We start from the raw sequence: 19,877 nt of genomic DNA on the forward strand, positions 1-19,877 counted from the left end.
GAAGCATAGTGTCCAGGTTAAGGGAAGTACAGTGGTGCCTCGCAAGACGAAAAGAATCCGTTCTGTGATTCTCTTCGTCTAGCGGTTTTTTCGTCTTGCGAAGCAAGCCCATTGACGGATTAGCGGATTAGCGCTATTAGCGGCTTTTAGCAGCTTATATGCTGATCGCATCAGCTGATAAGCGGCTTAGAGGCTTAGAAAAAGGGGGGGAGGGGAAAAAACCAGCAGGAACTCGCAAGACATTGTCGTCTTGCGAAGCAAGCCCATAGGAAATTCGTTTTGCGAAGCACCTCCAAAACGGAAAACTCTTTCGTCTAGCAAGTTTTCCGTCTTGCAAGGCATTCATCTTGCGGGGCGCCACTGTAATAGTACCACACTATTCTGTCTTGGTTAGACCCCACCTGGAATACTGTGTCCAGTTCTGAGCACCACTGTTTAAGAAGGATGTTGAGAAGCTGGAACATGTGCGCAGGAGGGCAATCAAGGTGATCAAGGGTCTGGAAATCAAGCTTTATGAGGAACACTTGAAGGAGCTGGGTACTGTGGTACCTCGCAAGACGAATGCCTCGCAAGACAAAAAACTCGCTAGACGAAAGGGTTTTTTGTTTTTTGAGCTGCTTCGCAAGACGATTTTCCCTATGGGCTTGCTTCGCAAGACGGAAACGTCTTGCAAGTTTGTTTCCTTTTTCTTAACACCGTTAATACAGTTGCGACTTGACTTCGAGGAGCAACTTGTAGAACGCAGTGTGGTAGCCTTTTTTGAGGTTTTTAAAGACTTTGGTGATTTTTGAAGCTTTTCCAAAACTTTCCCGACACCGTGCGTCACAAGACGAAAAAAATCGCAAGACGACAAAACTCGCGGAACGAATTCATTTCGTCTTGCGAGGCACCACTGTATGTTTAGCCTGGAAAAGAGGAGGCTGAGAGGAGATATGATAGCCATCTTCAAATATCTCTAGAGCTGCCACATGGAGGCTAGGACTCGAACCAATGGCTTCAAATTACAAGAAAGGAGATTCCAACTTCACATCAGAAAGAACCTTCTGACGGCAAGAGCCGTTTGACAGTGCAATGGAACTGCCTCAGAAGATGGTGGATTCTCAAAAGGGGTCAGGTTCACCGCATGTACTGTGTTAAAGGAAAATATAATGAAAATGATGTACAGATGGTATCTGACTCCTGTAAAATTAGCAAAGATATACAATAACTGTGATAATCTATGTTGTAAATGTAAAGAAAAGGAAGGAACATTTTATCATATGTGGTGGACCTGCCCCAAGGTGAAAGACCTCTGGGAAAAGATATATAACGAACTGGAAAAAATGTTGAAATATACATTTATAAAGAAACCAGAGGCCTTTCTTCTTGGAATAACAGGTTTGGAATTGCCCAAGAAAGATGTAAAACTATTTTTGTATGCCACAACTGCCGCTCGTATTTTGTTAGCTAAAAAGTGGAAAACCCAAGAATTACCAACGATAGAAGAATGGCAGATGAAGATGATGGATTTTTCAGAGCTAGCCAACCTAACCAGAAAAGTCCGCGACCAGAAGGAGGAGATCAGGAAGATTGGATCAAATTTAATGATTACTTAGTTAAACATGTTAAGTTAAACTAACTGAAAACAGCTTGCAGATACTTAATTGGCTTAGGATTTTATTCAAGTTAAGTGATTAATTAATAGGTTTAATTTCATAATGTGAAGATGTAAGGATGTTAATGTTTAGGTTAAATATTTTAAGAACTATGATTTGGAAAACCGTTAAAAGGACATGCAATGAAATTCAACGAAGGGGAAGCGAAGAAGTCACTTAATAATGTTAATACGTGTAATATTTAATAAGGTTATGATTTATGTTTGCTTGTTTTATGTGTTTGTTTGTTTATAATGTTGTGAAAATTAATTTTAAAAAAATTGGGAAGAAAATTGTGCATTCTCTTTCTTGGAGCTTTTTAAAGCAGGGGTTCGAGGGCCACCTGTCAAGGATGCTTTGGTTCAGATTCCTGCATTGATGACTCTACAAATGTATGATTCCAACACATGCAGCTTTCCCTTTAACTCTCTATGATGCTGCGATTCTGTCGCGCGTGCTTTGCCCTTCCTACGTGAAACCGATTCCCTTCCCACTCAGAAAGCGCGCCTTCCACGAATTGAGTTTGAAAGCGCCTGGCAACACACACAAACCCCGCCCCGCCCCACCGGGGGGGGGCAGCTGCGGCCCTTCAGGAGACCAGGCCGAGCTGCCCCGGGGGCCGACGGGAGTTGGAGTCCCCCTGCCGCTGACGGAACCCTTATTGGCCAATGAGGAGCAGCGGGGAGTCCAGCGCCTGCGCCCGCGCGGAGCCCACTTCCTCTCGGCGGCCCGGTGGCCCGGATGTTGCCGTTGTTGGGGCAGCCGGCTTTGAACGGGGAGCCGTTGGGGCGCCGCTGCGGCCGCCATGTCGTCTCCGGGAGGCCCCCTGGAGAAGCCGCAGATCATCGCGCACGCGCAGCAGAGCCTGAACTACACGGCCTTCGAGTGCAAGTGGGTGCCCAGCAGCGCCCGCCTCGTCTGCCTGGGCAGCTTCCCGCGGGGCAGCGGCGTCGTCCAGCTCTACGAGCTGCAAGGCGGCCGCCTCCACCTGCTCCGCGAAGTGAGTGAGGGCGGGCGGGCGGAGCGCGGGCTCCCGCTGCCTTTCGCGGAGGAATTTGGCCCGCCTCGTGTTCGTTCAGGGGAGGGAAAGGGAACGAAGAAGGGGGGAGGAGCGCGGTCAGAGTTGAACGGGCTGCCATAATAATAATAATAACAATAATAATAATAATCAAATTCAACTCTAATCGTGCTCGTCTCCCATGTTGTGAGAACTACGCCCTGAGAACTACAGGTGAAGGTGTGCAAATTTAATAAATTATAATTATTCACAATAATTATTCAATTTTTACACCCTCATTTGTAGTTCACAGGGCAGTTCACAACATACACATACTACGTATATGTATATGTATATGTATATCAACACAAAGTACGTAATAAAAATAAGAACAAAACCAAACTGATAACCACCCCCCCCCCCGTCCCACAACCTAATTAAAAGGGTATACAGTGGTACTTCGGGTTACATACGCTTTAGGTTACAGACTCTGCTAACCCAGAAATAGTGCTTCAGGTTAAGAATTTTGCTTCTGGATGAGATCAGAAATGCTCCGGCGGCAGCGGGAGGCCCCATTAGCTAAAGTGGTGCTCCAGGTTAAGAACAGTTTCAGGTTAAGAACAGACCGCTGGAACGAATTAAGTACGTAACCAGAGGTACCACTGTATAGCAGAGGTAGGCAATCTAAGGCCTGGGGACCAGATGTGGCCCATTAGCCTTCTCAATCCGGCCCGCGGGCAGTCTGTGAATCAGCGTGTTTTTGCATGAGTAGAATGTGTCCTTTTATTTCAAATGCATCTCTGGGTTATTTGTGGGGCATAGGAATTCGTTCATTCCCCCCCCCCCTTCAAAATATAGTCCGGCCCACCGCATGGTCTGAGCCGGGCCCATGGCTAAAAAAGGTTGCTCACCTCCGGTATATAGGGTGATAATTCGCGGAAGGACTGCTAATAGAGGAAAGTTTTTACCTGGTGCTTAAAGATACCGTGCTACCTCGGGATGTGAACGGGATCTGTTCCGGAGCCCCGTTCGCATCCTGAAAAGACCGTAAGACACGACTGCGCGTGTTGTGTTTCGCCGCTTCTGTACCATGACATCATTTTGACCGTCTGCGCATGCGCGAGCGGCGAAACCCAGAAGTAATGCGCTCCGTCACTTCCAGGTCGCCGCGGAGCGCAACCTGAAAATAACCTGAAGTGTATTTATCCCAAGGTATGACTGTATGCAATGAAGGCCCTCGGCGAGGCTCCTGGGCGGGTGGGTGGATGGGTGGGGGCCATTGCAGAATAGGCCTGTTTTTGTGTTGCCGCCTTCCGACCCTCCTAAGTTTTGCTTAGAAATGCAAGGATAGCAAAATCCACCTAGTAAAGCACCGTAAGGATCTCAGCAACTAGCAAGTGCTGGTTGGCAAAGGAGTTGGGAACCCATTGCCAGACTCCATCATCATGACCAATGGTCGGGGGGGGGATGGGAGTTGTGCACCAGAAACATGTGGAGAGCCACAGATCCCCCACCCTTGCAGAAGTCCAATTTGCCCTCTCATGCCAGGATTATATGAAGAGTTGAAATAGTGTGGATTCATGCTTTTAAGCAAGAAGGAAAAGGCAGACAATGTTAGGAACTATGCATTTGTGAATTGCAATTCATCCTGAACTGAAGCATGCCAATTCTGAGTTCAGGTTATTACGTGGGAAACAGGAGTCAATACAGTGGTGCCCCGCAAGACGAATGCCTCGCAAGACGGAAAACTCGCTAGACGAAAGAGTTTTCCGTTTTGGAGGTGCTTTGCAAAACGAATCTCCTATGGGCTTGCTTCGCAAGACGAAAATGTCTTGCGAGTTCCTGCGGGGTTTTTCCCCTCCCCCCCTTTTCTAAGCCGCTAAGCCGCTTATCAGCTGATCCGATAAGCCGCTAATAGCGCTAATCCACTAATCCGTCAATGGGCTTGCTTCGCAAGACGAAAAAACCGCTAGACGAAGAGAATCACAGAACGGATTCTTTTCGTCTTGCGAGGCACCACTGTATATGGAACTGCTTTCATAAGTTATGGTTCCCTTTCCAAAGACACACCCCTCCTCAGCCCCATTTAAAAAGGAAAGGGAAAAAGGGGGAGTGAGTCACAGGGTAGCAGTCTTGCTGGTATTTATTCAGAAGTAAAGCCTGTCAGTCAGTAGAGCATGAGACTAAGGCCTGGGGTCTGGATCTGGCCCAATCACCTTCTAAATCCGGCCTGCGGATGGTCCGGGAATCAGCATGTTTTTACATGAGCAGAATGTGTGCTTTTATTGAAAATGCATCTCTGGGTTACTTGGGCATAGGAATTTCTTCATTTTTTTCAAAATATAGTGCGGTCCCCCACAAGGTCTGAGAGACAGTGGACCGGCCCCCTGCTGAAAAAGTTTGCTGACCCCTGCTTTATATGGCTGATATATTTGGTCACCATTGTTCACTCCCATGTATCACGTTCTGGCCATTGGTACGGTACGTAAGTAGTAATCTAATTGTATTCAGTGAGTGAGGTGCCGTAGGTCAGCTAAGTAAGTTTGTGACTAAGATGATATTTGAATTCGGCTCATAGCTCACATTCTTAGGTAAAGCTGCCTTGAGTCCCTAGTTGGGCAAAAAGACAGGATAAATAATAATAATAATAATAATAATAATAATAATAATAATAATAATAATAATTAATTATTATTAATAATAGAGACACATTTAGAGATGGGTGAAGAAGTGTAAATAATAAAAATAGCTTCAAGATGATAACTAATTTCAGTTTCAACTTTTAATTAGGAAGATTGATAATGAACTGTAAGCATATCCCAAAACAGGATCAAATAATAAGAGAATCATGTATGGATTGGCATAGATAAAATGAAGTAATGTAATGTTTGTTTTACTCAGCATTTGGCAAACTAACGTTCAGTAATCAAGCACTGTTTAGAAACCAATAATGATGGGGAAAACCATGCTGATCACCATGGTGATAACCATTAGCTTTGCTTGTCTACACAGCCCTTTGCTTCCCACACAGCTTTGGTTGCTGTAGCTATAGCAATGTAGGAGAACACAATGTTGGCCGCCTTGTGCATTGAGGAGTAGATTGTGGATAAAGTATTGAGGAGTGAGAGTCTTTTCGCCCGATAGATTGGCTGGCCAGTTATGTGAAATCAATCATGAGGTCTTCTCAGTGTACAACTACTACTCTTACTGCTTTCTACCATTCAGAGAATGAAGTTGTTTTATTTTAGCATTGTTCTCAGTGACTAGCAGTCTATTTACAACACTTGTTTAAACATAGGATTGTATCCAGCAATTTTTCCCTGTTTGTGCAAGGATTTCCACCTGAACAATTTAATCTCTCTTTCTCCTTCCCTGCAGCCCACATCTGTTGTTATGCCCACTCCTCTGAAACAGGTGGGGGTGGGAGTGGGGCTGAAAGGAGAAAGGAGGCAGAGAGGAATCCCATTGCGCAGGGAGAACTCTTTGTGCTGGAAGGATGACATAAGTGGATGCAGCTCATAATTTTTTTATTATCTGATTTTAGTTACGCAATCCTATCCCCAAAACATGTGGTTTATAAATAATACTAGTTCTGATATTTGCCAATTTAAAAAATATGAAAAGGGGAGGGAGAAAATAATAGGTAAGTTGCAATCTACTTTTATGTTTGCAAACTATCAGCAGTTGCTAGGTTTACTAACTATGGACATCTCTGAAATAAATTGGAAAGAAGAATGACAGCTCAGTCTATGGATGCCGATCCAAGAATGAGTCCAACTGAATTCAAGTGGAATTTACTCCTAGGCAAATGTGTATGGGATTGCAGCCACAGCGACTTAAAATAGCCTTATTAATGACAAATCTCTCCCATATTCACTTAGACAAATCAAATTTCATAACCAAAAATCAGACTAAAATGTGTGACTTGTCTGTTAATATCAGTATTCATGGTGCATATTTGAATTTTGCTAAAGCCTACCAGCAGTAACTCTTCAAACAAGAGAAACTGGCTTTTGATGTTTACTTTTTTATCAGCACTTAATACTAACAGAACCAGTCTGTTAGAGTGGACAAGATAATAAATGTTAAATAATTAGTCCTTCCTCCTAGTGTTTTTTTTTTTTTGTCCTTTCCAGATTGAAAAATCAAAGCCTGTTAAATGTGGAACCTTTGGTGCTTCTTCTCTGCAACAAAGATACCTAGCTACAGGAGATTTTGGTGGAAATTTAAACATATGGTAAGAACATTTTTGCTGGTTAATACTGTTCAAAGCTCCATTTCACACTTCACCTATTCTTTTGTTCTCAGCTAATTCAAATTTGTCACTTTATTTAAGTCGTCTTAGTTTAGGATCACAAAGGTTTTAGGCAGTTGTAACCTAATTCAGCTATATAGAAAAATTAGTTTATGCCACCTCTGCATGGTTTTGTGACTTTCCAAAGCAATTTGTGATATGCAATCATAGACTATTTTAATTTTTAAATATCAGTGAGCATATTTAGGTAGTGTTTTTAGTTACTGTTGTTTTATAAATTTCATAGTCTTTTTGAAGTACTCCCTTCACAGGTGAAAAACCGCCAAAGATAATGGCACTTGGTTGTTGTTGTTGTCTTTTTTGGGAGTGGGGAGCTTTCTGCATGCTTACCTTTTGACCCTTATTAATCATGGTTTCACCAGACAGAGAAATCCATGAATCTGTATACCTCGTTAACAACTTGCTTTTGTTTCCTGCACCAGTTCTCCTAATACATGTATTAACTACATTAAATAAGAGTATTTTGCATTTTCTTCATTTGCCCTGATAAGCAGAGGGTGTATGCGGGTTGTTGAATGATAGTAGCATTGACTAGCCAGAACGAAGCACAGTGTCCAAATGCTAAAAGAAAAAGTAGATCTTAAGGGAAAAAGAAAGACCCTAAAAAGAACATGATTTGTTAATATGGTAAGATTACTATTGAACTCACAGCCCAAGTGGCACATTTTACAACCTTATGGTTCTTGATGTTCCTTTCTTGAATGATTTAGAAAACTTCAGATGTTTCTAGATGTCAGCAGCTAATACTCAGGCAAAAGTTATTTACTTTTGAATCCCCCCCTTAGGATTTCACCCAACCTTATGATAAAGCTATAAAAAAGTTAAAGGGACATATTTCAACCTCCATTCTCCCATTTCTTTTTCTTTCTATCTATCTTTTACATTTTTACTAGCTCTTACTATTTGAACCGGTTCTCATGTAGTACTAAGTAAAAACATGATTTAGTACCAGATAGCACAGCAGCAACAGGACTGGGGTGGGAGGGAATCCTCCAGGAACCTGCAAATTTGCATGTTTGCACTAAGCTATGATTTGGCTTAGCGCTGCATGTGAACTGGGCCTTTGCAGGCTCAGCATACCAATCAAAAAGTTGAATTGTAGTCTTGAATTTTTGTAGTTTGGATTGTGAAGGTGTTTCTTGAACCTTTGGAATTCCATCAGTTTTTGGTGGGAAAGGAAAGAACACAGTTAAAAAAAATGTTTGCATCAAATTTGTCATTGTAACAAATAGTAACAATAAAAATGTTGCATCTTAAGGCTTGAGCAGGTTCAGATTTTGATTAATGGGTTGTTACTCTTAAAACCACTTTTGGTTTTTGCATCAGAAATTTCACAAATTTGTGCATATCATTTTAATAATCACTGCTATTTGAAACTGAATTGAGAATAGTTTGTTTTAACCATTGTGGTATAAAATATCCCTAATTCAATTTACTGAGAAGCATTAAACAACACAAAACTAATTATGCCATAGGCTCTCATGGATTTAAAGTCCAGTTCCTCAGGTGCACCAGTTTATGACATGGTAGTTGTATTTGTCTGTAAGTTGCCGTAAGACTCTTAGCTTCATCTTTGGAAATTGTAAAAAAATAATTGTTCCTTTCTGGTGTTTAGGAATTTGGAAGTTCCAGAAATCCCAGTGTACTCTGTGAAGGGACATAAAGAAATAATCAATAGTATTGATGGTGTTGGTGGCTTAGGAATCGGAGAAGGAGCACCAGAAATTGTGACGGGAAGTCGGGATGGTGAGTTAGATCTACTGCAGTGTCACTGGTTAGAAGGGAAAGCGAAGTGGGTTAGGATAAATCCAGCTAATAGCTTCCAATGTTTACCATTCTTCTGTCTTCATATGTTAGTGTTATGAACCAATTTAGTCCTCTTGTCTAAATTTAAAGGGTGTTTCCATCTATTCAGAAATAAGTACTGTTCAGCTGAATGGGGCTTACTCCCAGTGGAGATTGGCATGTGAGTAAGCCTGATTAACACAGTGGAACCTACAAGTAAATGTGCCCAGGATTCTGTCACTTGTCTTTACCATAAGATAGTTTCTGAGACCTAAGCAATTCTAAAACATTGTCTTTTCAAACTAGGACAACTATGTAGGGATATTGAGAATGGGAAAGTGAGAGGATTGAGAAGCATGGGGGATGGTCTAAGGTAAAGGTAAAGGGACCCCTGACCATCAGGTCCAGTCGTGACCGACTCTGGGGTTGCAGCGCTCATCTCGCTTTATTGGCCGAGGGAGCCGGCGTACAGCTTCCAGGTCATGTGGCCAGCATGACTAAGCCACCTCTGGCGAACCAGAGCAGCACGTGGAAACGCTGTTTACCTTCCTGCTGGAGCGGTACCTATTTATCTACTTGCACTTTGATGTGCTTTCGAACTGCTAGGTTGGCAGGAGCATGGACCAAGCAATGGGAGCTCACCCCGTCACGGGGATTGGAACCGCCGACCTTCTGATCGGCAAGTCCTAGGCTCTGTGGTTTAACCCACAGCGCCACCCGCGTCCCCTCGGGCGATGGTCTACTCTTGCTTAAAAAACTACTAGATCAAAATATCTTGCATCTCCCAAGCATCGCATGGCCAAGGGTTGTACATGTGCACTTTCTTGAGGCCACTGGATTCTAAGCTCCAGCAGCTGAGAAGGGCATTGTCCCTGCCTTGCTAACTCAAGGTCCCAGTATTTTTCTGGGAACTGGACTTGGCTGAGTGCTCACCTGATGTCTGACATTAAGGGTAGCATCATGGACTTGCGTCCTCCTGCCTGACGGATCCAGAGCCGCTCAGTGGAGAAAGTTGGGGAGGCCAATGCTTCTGTCATTTACTGGAAAGGGGAGGGGAGAGTGAGATGCAAGTGGAGACTGGTTTGTCACTCTAAACGTGAGAGAACATGAATGTGCCTGAATTTGTGGAGGGAGGACAAAGGAATGAACATCTATTTCCTCTCTGCCCCCACCTTTCTAGCAGTTCATTTTCTGATGGGTCTTCACTTGACTTGTTTTATTTAATGTGGCCTTTTGCGTTCTATGAGTTCAGTTACAAGCTCCTATGAATCACTTTACAAGCATAGCAGCTTGTAGGAGGGGGAACTAGTGAATAGCTGTTAATTGCAGCAGTTCTAAAGTAACACCGGATGATGATGTTTTGAGCTGTGCCTATGTGCAGCAAAAAAGGTGGACGGTTATATTGCTCTAGCAGGGACTGACCAGGGAGGTGAGTGGCAGCAATCGCAGACCATCCTGTCTGATATCAGGTGCTCCAGAGGGTGCAGTACATTAGCTTAAGATAGGTCATTGGCCTTGTGGTGTGTGTGTTTTTTTTTAAAAAAAGAACACCAGCTGGAGCAACACTGCATGGCTGTATCTCATTGGGCAAGCAGAAATGCCACGGGGTCTAGAGAGATGCAAATCAGCATGGGCATTGCTACAACTAAGAGGTCCCCTGAGGATTAATCTGTACTGAGCATTTGTGGCTGTCTTACAATGTTTGCGCATGCTTGGTTACATTAGCTGTTCTATAAACTAGTAACTGATAGTTTTAAATAAGTCCATTTCTTGTGTACATTCCTGGCACAATATCTCTTGTTTTTAATAGATTGCCACCAGATGTCAGAGCAAATCAAGTTTATTTAGGTATAATAGGAGAGTAAAAAAGAATGAAAATAAGAAGAGTCTTTTTCTGATTTCCCCACCCTTAAATCATGTCGAGCTTTCGTTAAAACTTATTGAATTATAAGCCTGTAGTATAAAGAAGCTTTTTCTATTATTCTGTTTCAAAGGGATGTCAGATGAAGACCAGGCCTTTTTGCGGGGTGGGATGAGCAGGATATAAAAAAAGCAAAGCAGCAAAATAAAAACAAAAATCTGTCAGATTTTTAAGATTTGGAAGAGGACGCTCTTACAGCTCTAATTAATAAGACTACACCTACTGATTAGGCCAGTCTATCATTGCTTATCCATAGTTGTCCTCCCCACCCCCTGCCCAGCTAGTATATACTTGGTAACAGCAGTCTTGGTCAGCCTTTTTCCATTCTAGGTTCCTCCTCAGCTGCCATATGATATGGTTACAAGGGTACTGCAATCAGATCTACATATGCTGTATGTTCTATTTTGAGTCCCACATAGAACAGGGATTTCACATAAGTCATTAGAGGGCTGTAGCAAACTGATATCTGCATATATGAAGATACAAAAAGAAGAACATAAAGCAAGACAATTGCAGAAAGATCTGTATAATTTACATATAAAAATGTGTGGTATTAGTAGGCCTGTCTTCTTAATGGAGATTACAGCTTCCAGGAAACGGAAGCTAGTATTTTAGCTGAGTTGCATCTTCTTTCATTTATCAGTTAGTCTGCTCATTGGATGAAACAGCTCATCTATCAAATTGTGAAAGCATTGAAACAAACTCTTCTATTATTATTTTTTAAAGTACATTAAAAATGAATAGGAGTAAGGGGGACATTAATAGTGTTTTATTAAGCAAGTTACTGGGGCCGAAGTGATATAATAAATGCCACCAGGTGTTTTATCAGTAAAATAATAATCCATTATCCACTTTTGCAGGGACCGTGAAGGTGTGGGACCCAAGACAAAAAGACACTCCAGTTGCCAATATGGAACCAGCCCAAGGAGAGAGCAAGAGAGACTGCTGGACAGTTGCGTTTGGTAAGGCCTCTCTTGAGCTGGTTGATTTTTGATGGCATCCAAACATATATCATGGAACTTGTCTTTGCTCCCATTGCTTTTGTACCATAACATGGAGTTTAAATGACTCTATACGAAATGGAATCTGTAGAGTGCTTCTTTTGGAAATATAGCTTGCAGCTACTTCCTTTTCTCCTTGATCTTCTCAGGGTTCTAGCTTTCTGTTGCAGAAGCACCACTTCTGTCTCCAAGAATGCAGTTTTGACATTTTAAATAAAATAAGTAATACAGAAAGACAGTAAAAGGTAAAGGGACCCCTGACCATTAGGTTCAGTCGTGACTGACTCTGGGGTTTCGGCACTCATCTCGCTTTATTGGCCAAGGGAGCCGGCATACAGCTTCCGGGTCATGTGGCTAGCATGACTAAGCCACTTCTGGCGAACCAGAGCAGCGCACGGAAACACCGTTTATCTTCCCGCTGGAGCGGTACCTATTTATCTACTTGCACTTTGAGGTGCTTTCGAACTGCTAGGTTGGCAGGAGCAGGGACCGAGCAATGGGAGCTCACCCCGTCGCGGGGATTCGAACCACCGACCCTCTGACCAGCAAGTCCTAGGTTCTGTGGTTTAACCCACAGCGCCACCCACGTCCCTACAGAAAGACAGTAGCTTGCACTAAATCTTTCCAGCTGTTGCCCTTGTCCTTTGTTAAATGCCTTTATCTCTTCTTGAATAGTAATAACCTGTTATTCCAGGACTGGTTTTCTACCAGAAATGCATTATGCTTTTATAACAGAATAGGTGCACAAATGTGACTTGTTATAAAAATTGTTGGTCATATGATTTTTTAAGCAGTGCCTCTTTTTTTTCCCTAACTAGGTAATGCTTACAATCAAGAGGAACGTGTTGTATGTGCCGGCTATGACAATGGGGATGTCAAGTTGTTTGACCTTAGGAACATGACACTGCGGTGGGAGAGCAACATCAAGAATGGGGTAATGTTTCACAAATGTATGTCTAAATGTCCATCTTTTTTAAAAAATATTTTTTGCAATACAGATACTTCTAGTCTGGGAATTATGCTTAGTGCGATTAAAATTAAGCTGCATATTTAGTTATTTTTTTTCTGTGCACTTTTTGGGGGGTATGGCAAAAAAATATTACTCTTTGTATGACAGTAGTCAGTACAAGTTGCTAAGTTTGCATTTGTCCTCAATACTTTGTAGTTCAGGCTTTGGAAATGACATTGAAGGATGTCTTTGTTACAAGGCACGGATCTGTAGAGGAATAAAATCTACACAGTTAGAATGAGAAATATACTGTATTTTTCCGTGTATTAGATGAGTTTTTTTGACTAAGAAGTCATGTCAAAAAACGGGGGTTGTCCAATACACGGGTAGTGGCAAGGGGTGGGGGAAGTGGTGCGACTGCCAGTCAGCCGGTTGGCGGGACCACAATTCCCCCTGATGCTGCAGCGAGTGCGAAACGATCTAGGGAGTTTTTCCTGCCCACAACTGCATGGGGGGAGAAGCTAAACAACTTTGGGCCATCTCCCCTCATTTTCTTAAAACTGAGTCTCAAAAATGGGGAGCGGGTTTCTTATACATGGGGGCATATTAGAGATGGAAAAGTACAGTAGTTCACTAAATGAAAAGTGTAGTTCTATACAGAGTTCAGGGTACCCAGTCCTGTTGGCTGGGATTCCCTCCTTTCCCCTAAAAATCACGCAGTAGGTCTTGGGTCTGTGTTCTGGAATGGCAAGCTCCCTTGCTATAGGTCAAACCACTTCTGAAACTCTTTTTAATTTTTTTTTAATTTTCAATGAAAAATTATAACAAAAATTACAAACATTGAATCCAAGATAATACTATACAAACAAGAAAGAAAAACAGAACACAAAAAAGGAAACAAAAAACAAAAGAAAAAGCACACATCTACAAATAAAACCATATCTTCATTCTAATCTAGTCATTGCATACATATACACATATTGAGCTTGTTCCTTTGTTCCTTTTACTCTTTCTAAATTGTGTCTAATGTAGATTACTTCTATCTTTATACTTTTTTACACCATTTTTCTTTTTCTTTAATCCTGTAAAGCATCATTCATTACATACCGATATGTTTATTCCAGAGCAATGTTTTTTCATATACTCTTTAGCACATCCCCATTCTTTTAATAATTTCTGGTCCGATTGTCCCCTTATGAATGCTGTGAGTCTTGCCAGATTTATATATTCACAAAAATTTAATTTGCCATTCTTTCATTGATGGAATTTTTCTCCCTTTCCAATTTTTTGCTATAAGCATCCTGGCAGCTACCACTTCTGAAACTCTTGTAGTCTCAAAGCCAGATTACAGTTGATCATGGAGGTCTGCTGTTATAACAGGAATCCCACGAGGCATGCCTAAGCTTTTGGATTGCTCCCAAGGTCCCTAATTACACTTCCCTTGGCAAGTGTATTTGCTGCCCCCATCAGAAAATCCCCAATTGTGTAGCTAGAGAAACAGCTTGAGGTTCTCTTTACTGTTGGACGGTATTTTGGAGCTGCTCAGAACGCCCCCAGAGTTCAGTGCAACCGCAGTGAAAATCCCTTCCTGGTAGGAAAGGAAGGCACAGAAGCACACCTAAAAAACAGCAAGGCCCACTCTTTTCCTTTTGAGCTGAAGACTTGTTATGCTTGCTTCTACGCTTCTGTGGTGCTCCAACCCCCTGAGAAGGTAAAGAAGAAAATAAGCCCCAGCCTGGTCTCCAGTTGGAATTCAAGGCGTGGGGCAGGCATCAGCCTATTATTGTGCTGGCTTATGAGGCTGCTTCTTAAATTGTCCCCACGATTCAGGAATATTCTCCCCTATTCCAAATTTCAGAGTAAGGAAGGGTAGCAGGTGATTGCCCATAACCCTGGATTGTATTGTGGCAATTGGGGAAGGACCCTTGGAAACGGGTCAGGATCCCACAGACTGTGTAGTTTGGGTTGGCTGCTACTGCCAGCCAAAATTTGTGAATCCCCGTTAAGAAGGAGGAAGAGGGTGAGAGGGCAGCCACAAACTCAGGGCCTGTTCCAGCTGGACTCTCTTCCCACTCTACTCCACCCCGGTCAACTTTACATTTTATATCATTTATTTTAGTCTTTTAAAATTGTAAGCTGCCTTGGTGCCTTGGCAGAAAGGCAATATATAAATGAATGAATGAATAATATGCATATATAACTATACCCCAGAAGCATCACTTTGATTCTAGGCATACAGTGGTGCCTCGCAAGACGAAAAGAATCTGTTCTGTGATTCTCTTCGTCTAGCGGTTTTTTCGGCTTGCGAAGCAAGCCCATTGAAGGATTAGCGGATTAGCGCTATTAATGGCTTTTAGCGGCTTTTAGCGGCTTATCTGCTGATCGGATCAGCTGATAAGCGGCTTAGCGGCTTAGAAAAAAAGGGGGGGGGAACCAGCAGGAACTCGCAAGACATTGACGTCTTGCGAAGCAAGCCCATAGGAAATTCGTTTTGCGAAGCACCTCCAAAACGGAAAACTCTTTTGTCTAGCAAGTTTTCCGTCTTGCGAGGCATTCGTCTTGCGGGGCACCACTGTACCTAAATGTACACAGGAATGGCCTGCATGCCTTTCCATCTTGAGCTCTTTCTCAGTGGGCCTTGCTTCTAAATAAACACAGTTAGGATTGCCCCGCAATTCTGCTGAAGTCTTAATGCTTGCTTGCTTTATGCTTCTAGGTTTGCAGTCTTGAATTTGACAGGAAGGATATAAATATGAACAAATTGGTAGCAACATCACTTGAAGGAAAGTTTCATGTTTTTGACATGAGGACTCAGCATCCAACTAAAGGTTTTGCTTCAGTTTCAGAGAAGGTACGGTATAAAACACAAGGCTGTTCATTGTTCTGACAGAAAATACGCTACCCTTGCCATGGGGAAGAGGCAAAGCAAAAAGTTTAGGTGGGAACAGATGCTCATAAGAGTACTATGACTGGGGCCCTAAACCCCTGGAAGACTTTCCCCCCTGAACACTCTTATGGGGCAGTAGTTGTGATGGCTTGAGAATACTCTCCGCAAGAAAAGCTTCTGCTCACTCAGAGATACATAGATACAGTCTTTATTTTACATATGTACAAGCAGCGCACATAATTATGCGTCCGAATCTTGAGAGTCAGATTCCCGAAGTGACTTACGTCCACTGGCACTTCCTGCCCCCCTTCCTCTGCTTGTCTCTCCTCCTCCTCCCCTGCGTTCTCCGGCAATACCATGACAGTAGTCAACTAACTTTTTGCAGTGGGGATTTTTTTGGTAAACTTCTATGAAAAGGTTCTCCCCCGCCCCCGCCCCCCCAGTCGTATATAAATGTTGTGAAATAAATTGTGGGATGAGGGCCTTCTGGTGGTTCCCTTGCTGTGAGAAGCCAAATTACAGGGAACCAGGCAGAGGGCCTTCTCGGTAGTGGCGCCCGCCCTGTGGAACGCCCTCCCACCAGATGTCAAAGAGAAAAATAACTACCAAACTTTTAGAAGACATCTGAAGGCAGCCCTGTTTAGGGAAGCTTTTAATGTTTAATAGGTTATTGTATTTCAGTGTTTTGTTGGAAGCCGCCCAGAGTGGCTGGGGAAACCCAGCCAGATGAGCGGGGTATAAATAATATATTATAATTATATTGTTATGTTTGAGCAAAGAAAAGGCTAAGTTTGGAGTGCGGTTGGATGGTGCCTTGTATGCCTCCTTCCAGCAGCTCCTCCAGCCAAGCTGGTGCCAAATGTCTGAGCTGCCCTGCCCTGCCCCAAAGGAGGTGCCTCCTCACACTGCCCCACAGGGGCCTGGGAAGCACCCCCATGCCAGCTTCAGAGGCACCATTTGCCAGGGCTGCTGCAGTAGCAGTCACACAAGCCTTTGGGAGGCAGAGATGCGAGAGGGCATCAGAGGAGGGAAGGAAGGAAAGAGGGACAGAGGCCAGTGTTGCCCGTGGCACCCCGACCAACATTCAGGACACGCCAGCGTGCCATGGCACACGGGTTGAAAATCACTGGACTAGACTAATGTATGTACAATTTTTGTCTAACTTTGTTGTTAGGCCCACAAATCAACCATGTGGCAAGTTCGGCATCTTCCACAGAACAGAGATATATTTGTGACTAGTGGAGGAGCCGGAAACCTTCACCTTTGGAAATAGTAAGTATTTACTGTTCATCCGGGTGGGGGTGTATGTGTGTGCGCAGAGGAGTAGGACCAGGTTTGTCTGAGTAGCCCTAATTCTGTACATTCAGTTATGGTGATGGTAGCTTTTCATGTCGTAGGAGAGCTTGCTGTTAAGACCAAATTATTAGAAGTGGCTTAGCTTTGCATCTGCAACCTAACATTTATTTGGCAGTGGATATACGTTGCAGGAAACTGAAATAATTTTGCCATCACTTTGTGTTCAAACACAGCTGTACATTCCTCTGCCAAATGAAAATATATGATCTTTGTTCCATAAATTCCTTACTGGTGTTCCTAACAATGACTGTCCTCCTGTAATATGTTAATGCTAACAAGTCCCTGAAATAATACTTGACCAACACAGATTTGTTTCTAGTCTCCCTGTAAGTCTGTACAGGGAACACACTGTCCGGTGGCTTAAGCCCTTTGTTTCTTTTCTGCCTAGCTCCTATAAACTGACATAATTTCATTCTCCCTTTCTCAAGGGTGGCTAGTTAGAACTAGAGTATCAGGGGGAAAGTTTTGCTGAGCTGTTAGGCTCTTCCAGTCTGTGAATTGGCTTGATGTTTATATGAGCCTTCTTGCTCCAGAAGCAGTGTGCTTTGTTCCAGCACAGATGCCATTTAAAACTAACTTCTGAACAGAACCACAAACTCCTTCTGCTCTTGGGTGGGACAGACAAGAGAAGAGGCTTTAGCTCTTTTAAATGGCTACATTGAGCACATACTGAATATAATAAAATTCAGGAATAGCATACATCTTCTGTTTTAATGTCTGTCTTTATCGTTGTTTTTAAAATTACTCCAGCTAGTGGGTTTTTTGTAAGTAGCATACACGTCTTGATAAATAAATTTCAGCATACATATTTATGTATTTTAACATTTTACCAAGGAGCTTTATAGAACAGAAAGCTTATTGACACAGCCTTGATCAGGCATAGGCAAACTTGGCCCTCCAGATGTTTTGGGACTACAATTCCCATCATCCCTGACCACTGGTCCTGTTAGCTAGGGATCATGGGAGTTGTAGTCCCAAAACAGCTGGAGGGCCAAATTTGCCTATGCCTGGCCTTGATGTTTAACGTCCTTCTGAGCTTTGGTTTGCCAAAAGCTGCAGTATTCACTTGCCTGGGATTACGCCCCATTGAATTCAGTAGGACGTCTGAACAGACGTGCATAGGATTGTACTGTAACTTAGCATTATTAAAATTCTGGAGTCTTCTGCATTTCCTTTGTGATATCTCCCATCTCCTGCAATGTCAGTATGATATAGTCTCTGGGGGTTGGATTTGAATGTGAAGAAACCAGGTTGAGGAGTCACTTGTGAGATCCAGGCAGTGACCTTGGGCAAGTCACGATCTTAGCCTAAACCAACTTACAAGATTGTTGTGAGGGTAACATAAGATACCCATTGTAAGTGACCCTGAACTCTTTGGTGTGTGCTTATACTCTTTGGTGTATAAGCATGTGGTGTGTGCTTATAACAGGCTTTTCACATACCTTTTTTGATCTATTTTCCAGTGAGTATCCTGCGCAGCGGTCTAAGCAAGATTCAGAGGGAAATGAGATGGGAGTAGCAGGTTCGGTTAGCCTTTTACAGAATGTGACGTTGTCAACACAACCTATTTCAAGCCTTGACTGGAGCCCTGACAAAATGGGTCTCTGTGTCTGTAGTGCCTTTGATCAGACTCTGAGAGTACTCATCGTCACTAAACTGAACAGGATTTGACAAAGGACTTCTAAGGAGGAAAAAATGAACCTTTTAGAAATGTAATGGAATCTCTGTTTGACCTCTTGCTACAGAACAAAATGTGAAACACTTTGTCTGGGGTACTTTTCACCATTTTGAAGTGTAGCAGACATTTCTACAACCTGTGCCTTCAGTTTTAGCACATTAAGACCTGTTTGTATGTGACACACTTAAGTTCAAGATTTCTTGTGGTTGTGGCCTTTTTTTGTACAGCAGTAAAAATCTGTTGACATTTGCTTAAATCATTTTTAATCATTTTGTGTGTCTGTTGCCCACAAAACTAAACCATATCTAAGAAACCAACTTCTAGAACTAGCAAGTGTTTGTCCTTTAAAGTACTGCATTTGTTAGTATGTTCACCAAAATGGCTTGGATTGCACTTATTTTCTGCATTTAAAATTTGAACAGCTGTGTTTTAATGTAATAAACGTTAATGTTTGTAGTGATATTTTTCAGTTATTGGCTGCTTATTTAAAATATAAATAAACATGAATGGAATAGTATTATAATTTGAGTGTAGTTTGCTATACTCTGGCCAGAAAGATGGGTTTCTGCACACCTATTTTGATATTAAAACCAACTTTGCTCAATTTACAATCATTTTACCTTTAAGATCAAATTTGCTTAAACTTAATTTTGTGCTTGTGCTTAGAAAGCAGTTGAATATTAATCAAATTTAATTCCCCACATCAATTGGGTGTTTTGAACAAGCTATTATTCTTTTTCAAGATCAATGTAAAATCTAAATTTAAATCTATAGACAATAAAAACATAATAAAATAAGTTGAAAGGTTTAACAGATCAACAGAAAATAATATAAAATGTCAGACAGGTCTTAAAAGCACAGAAGAAGCACTACATCTGAATCACTGAAGAGATTCCAAGTCAAATTTTATTTTGATTAAGTGAAAAACATCTAAGCTTCCAAAGTATGCATATACAGTGCACTGAGAATCACTTTGAACATGATTTTCCACAAGGTTGGAAAAATCCACACATGCCGGAACTGGATACTTGCCTTGTGTGAAGCTGTGAGCAGTTTTTAAATAAATTAAAAATAAATAAAAAGTATTTTGTCATAGAAATGATGTGTGTGACCAGTCCTGTGAAATAGTTTGCAGTCTTGTAGATGTTCATTAAAAATAAATAAATTGTGCAGTAGAAACATATTGCAAAGTTTCAGATAGAACAAAAGAATTGTAAAACTATGATTTCCAGAACTTCTCAAGACACCACATTATTACTGCATCATATTCCAGGCCAATAGAATGATCTACTTGATGACTTTGTGTCAAACATCTTGATTTCTGTCTGGTGGCAGCATGGATCTTGCTTGTTTT

The 19,877-nt window shown here is 42.2% G+C and overlaps 1 protein-coding gene and 1 long non-coding RNA gene across 3 annotated transcripts in view; one reads left to right on the forward strand and one right to left on the reverse strand.

The window, feature by feature from the left end:
- LOC309528848 overlaps positions 1–19,877 on the reverse strand; it is a 352,451-nt gene that overhangs the window by 12,513 nt on the left and 320,061 nt on the right. The gene's annotated exons all lie outside the window — the stretch shown is intronic.
- On the forward strand, positions 2,402–18,985 carry DNAAF10 (dynein axonemal assembly factor 10). Its single transcript, XM_082216492.1, has 8 exons — positions 2,402–2,634; positions 6,768–6,868; positions 8,562–8,692; positions 11,513–11,614; positions 12,472–12,587; positions 15,319–15,453; positions 16,664–16,761; positions 18,309–18,985. Exons 1-8 carry the CDS (start codon positions 2,440–2,442, stop codon positions 18,514–18,516), a joined length of 1,086 nt encoding a protein of 361 aa, XP_082072618.1. The 5' UTR covers positions 2,402–2,439; the 3' UTR covers positions 18,517–18,985.

The sequence above is a fragment of the Podarcis vaucheri genome (assembly GCF_965113315.1).
Source record: "Podarcis vaucheri genome assembly, chromosome: 3".
Lineage (NCBI taxonomy): Eukaryota > Metazoa > Chordata > Lepidosauria > Squamata > Lacertidae > Podarcis > Podarcis vaucheri.

Bases quoted from the DNA above. Each gene is read 5' to 3' on its own strand.
- DNAAF10 (XM_082216492.1), top strand. From the start codon at position 2,440: ATGTCGTCTCCGGGAGGCCCCCTGGAGAAGCCGCAGATCATCGCGCAC. The intron at 2,635-6,767 runs GTGAGTGAGGGC...TGTCCTTTCCAG, and splicing joins GCCTCCACCTGCTCCGCGAA to ATTGAAAAATCAAAGCCTGT. The intron at 11,615-12,471 runs GTAAGGCCTCTC...TTCCCTAACTAG, and splicing joins CTGCTGGACAGTTGCGTTTG to GTAATGCTTACAATCAAGAG.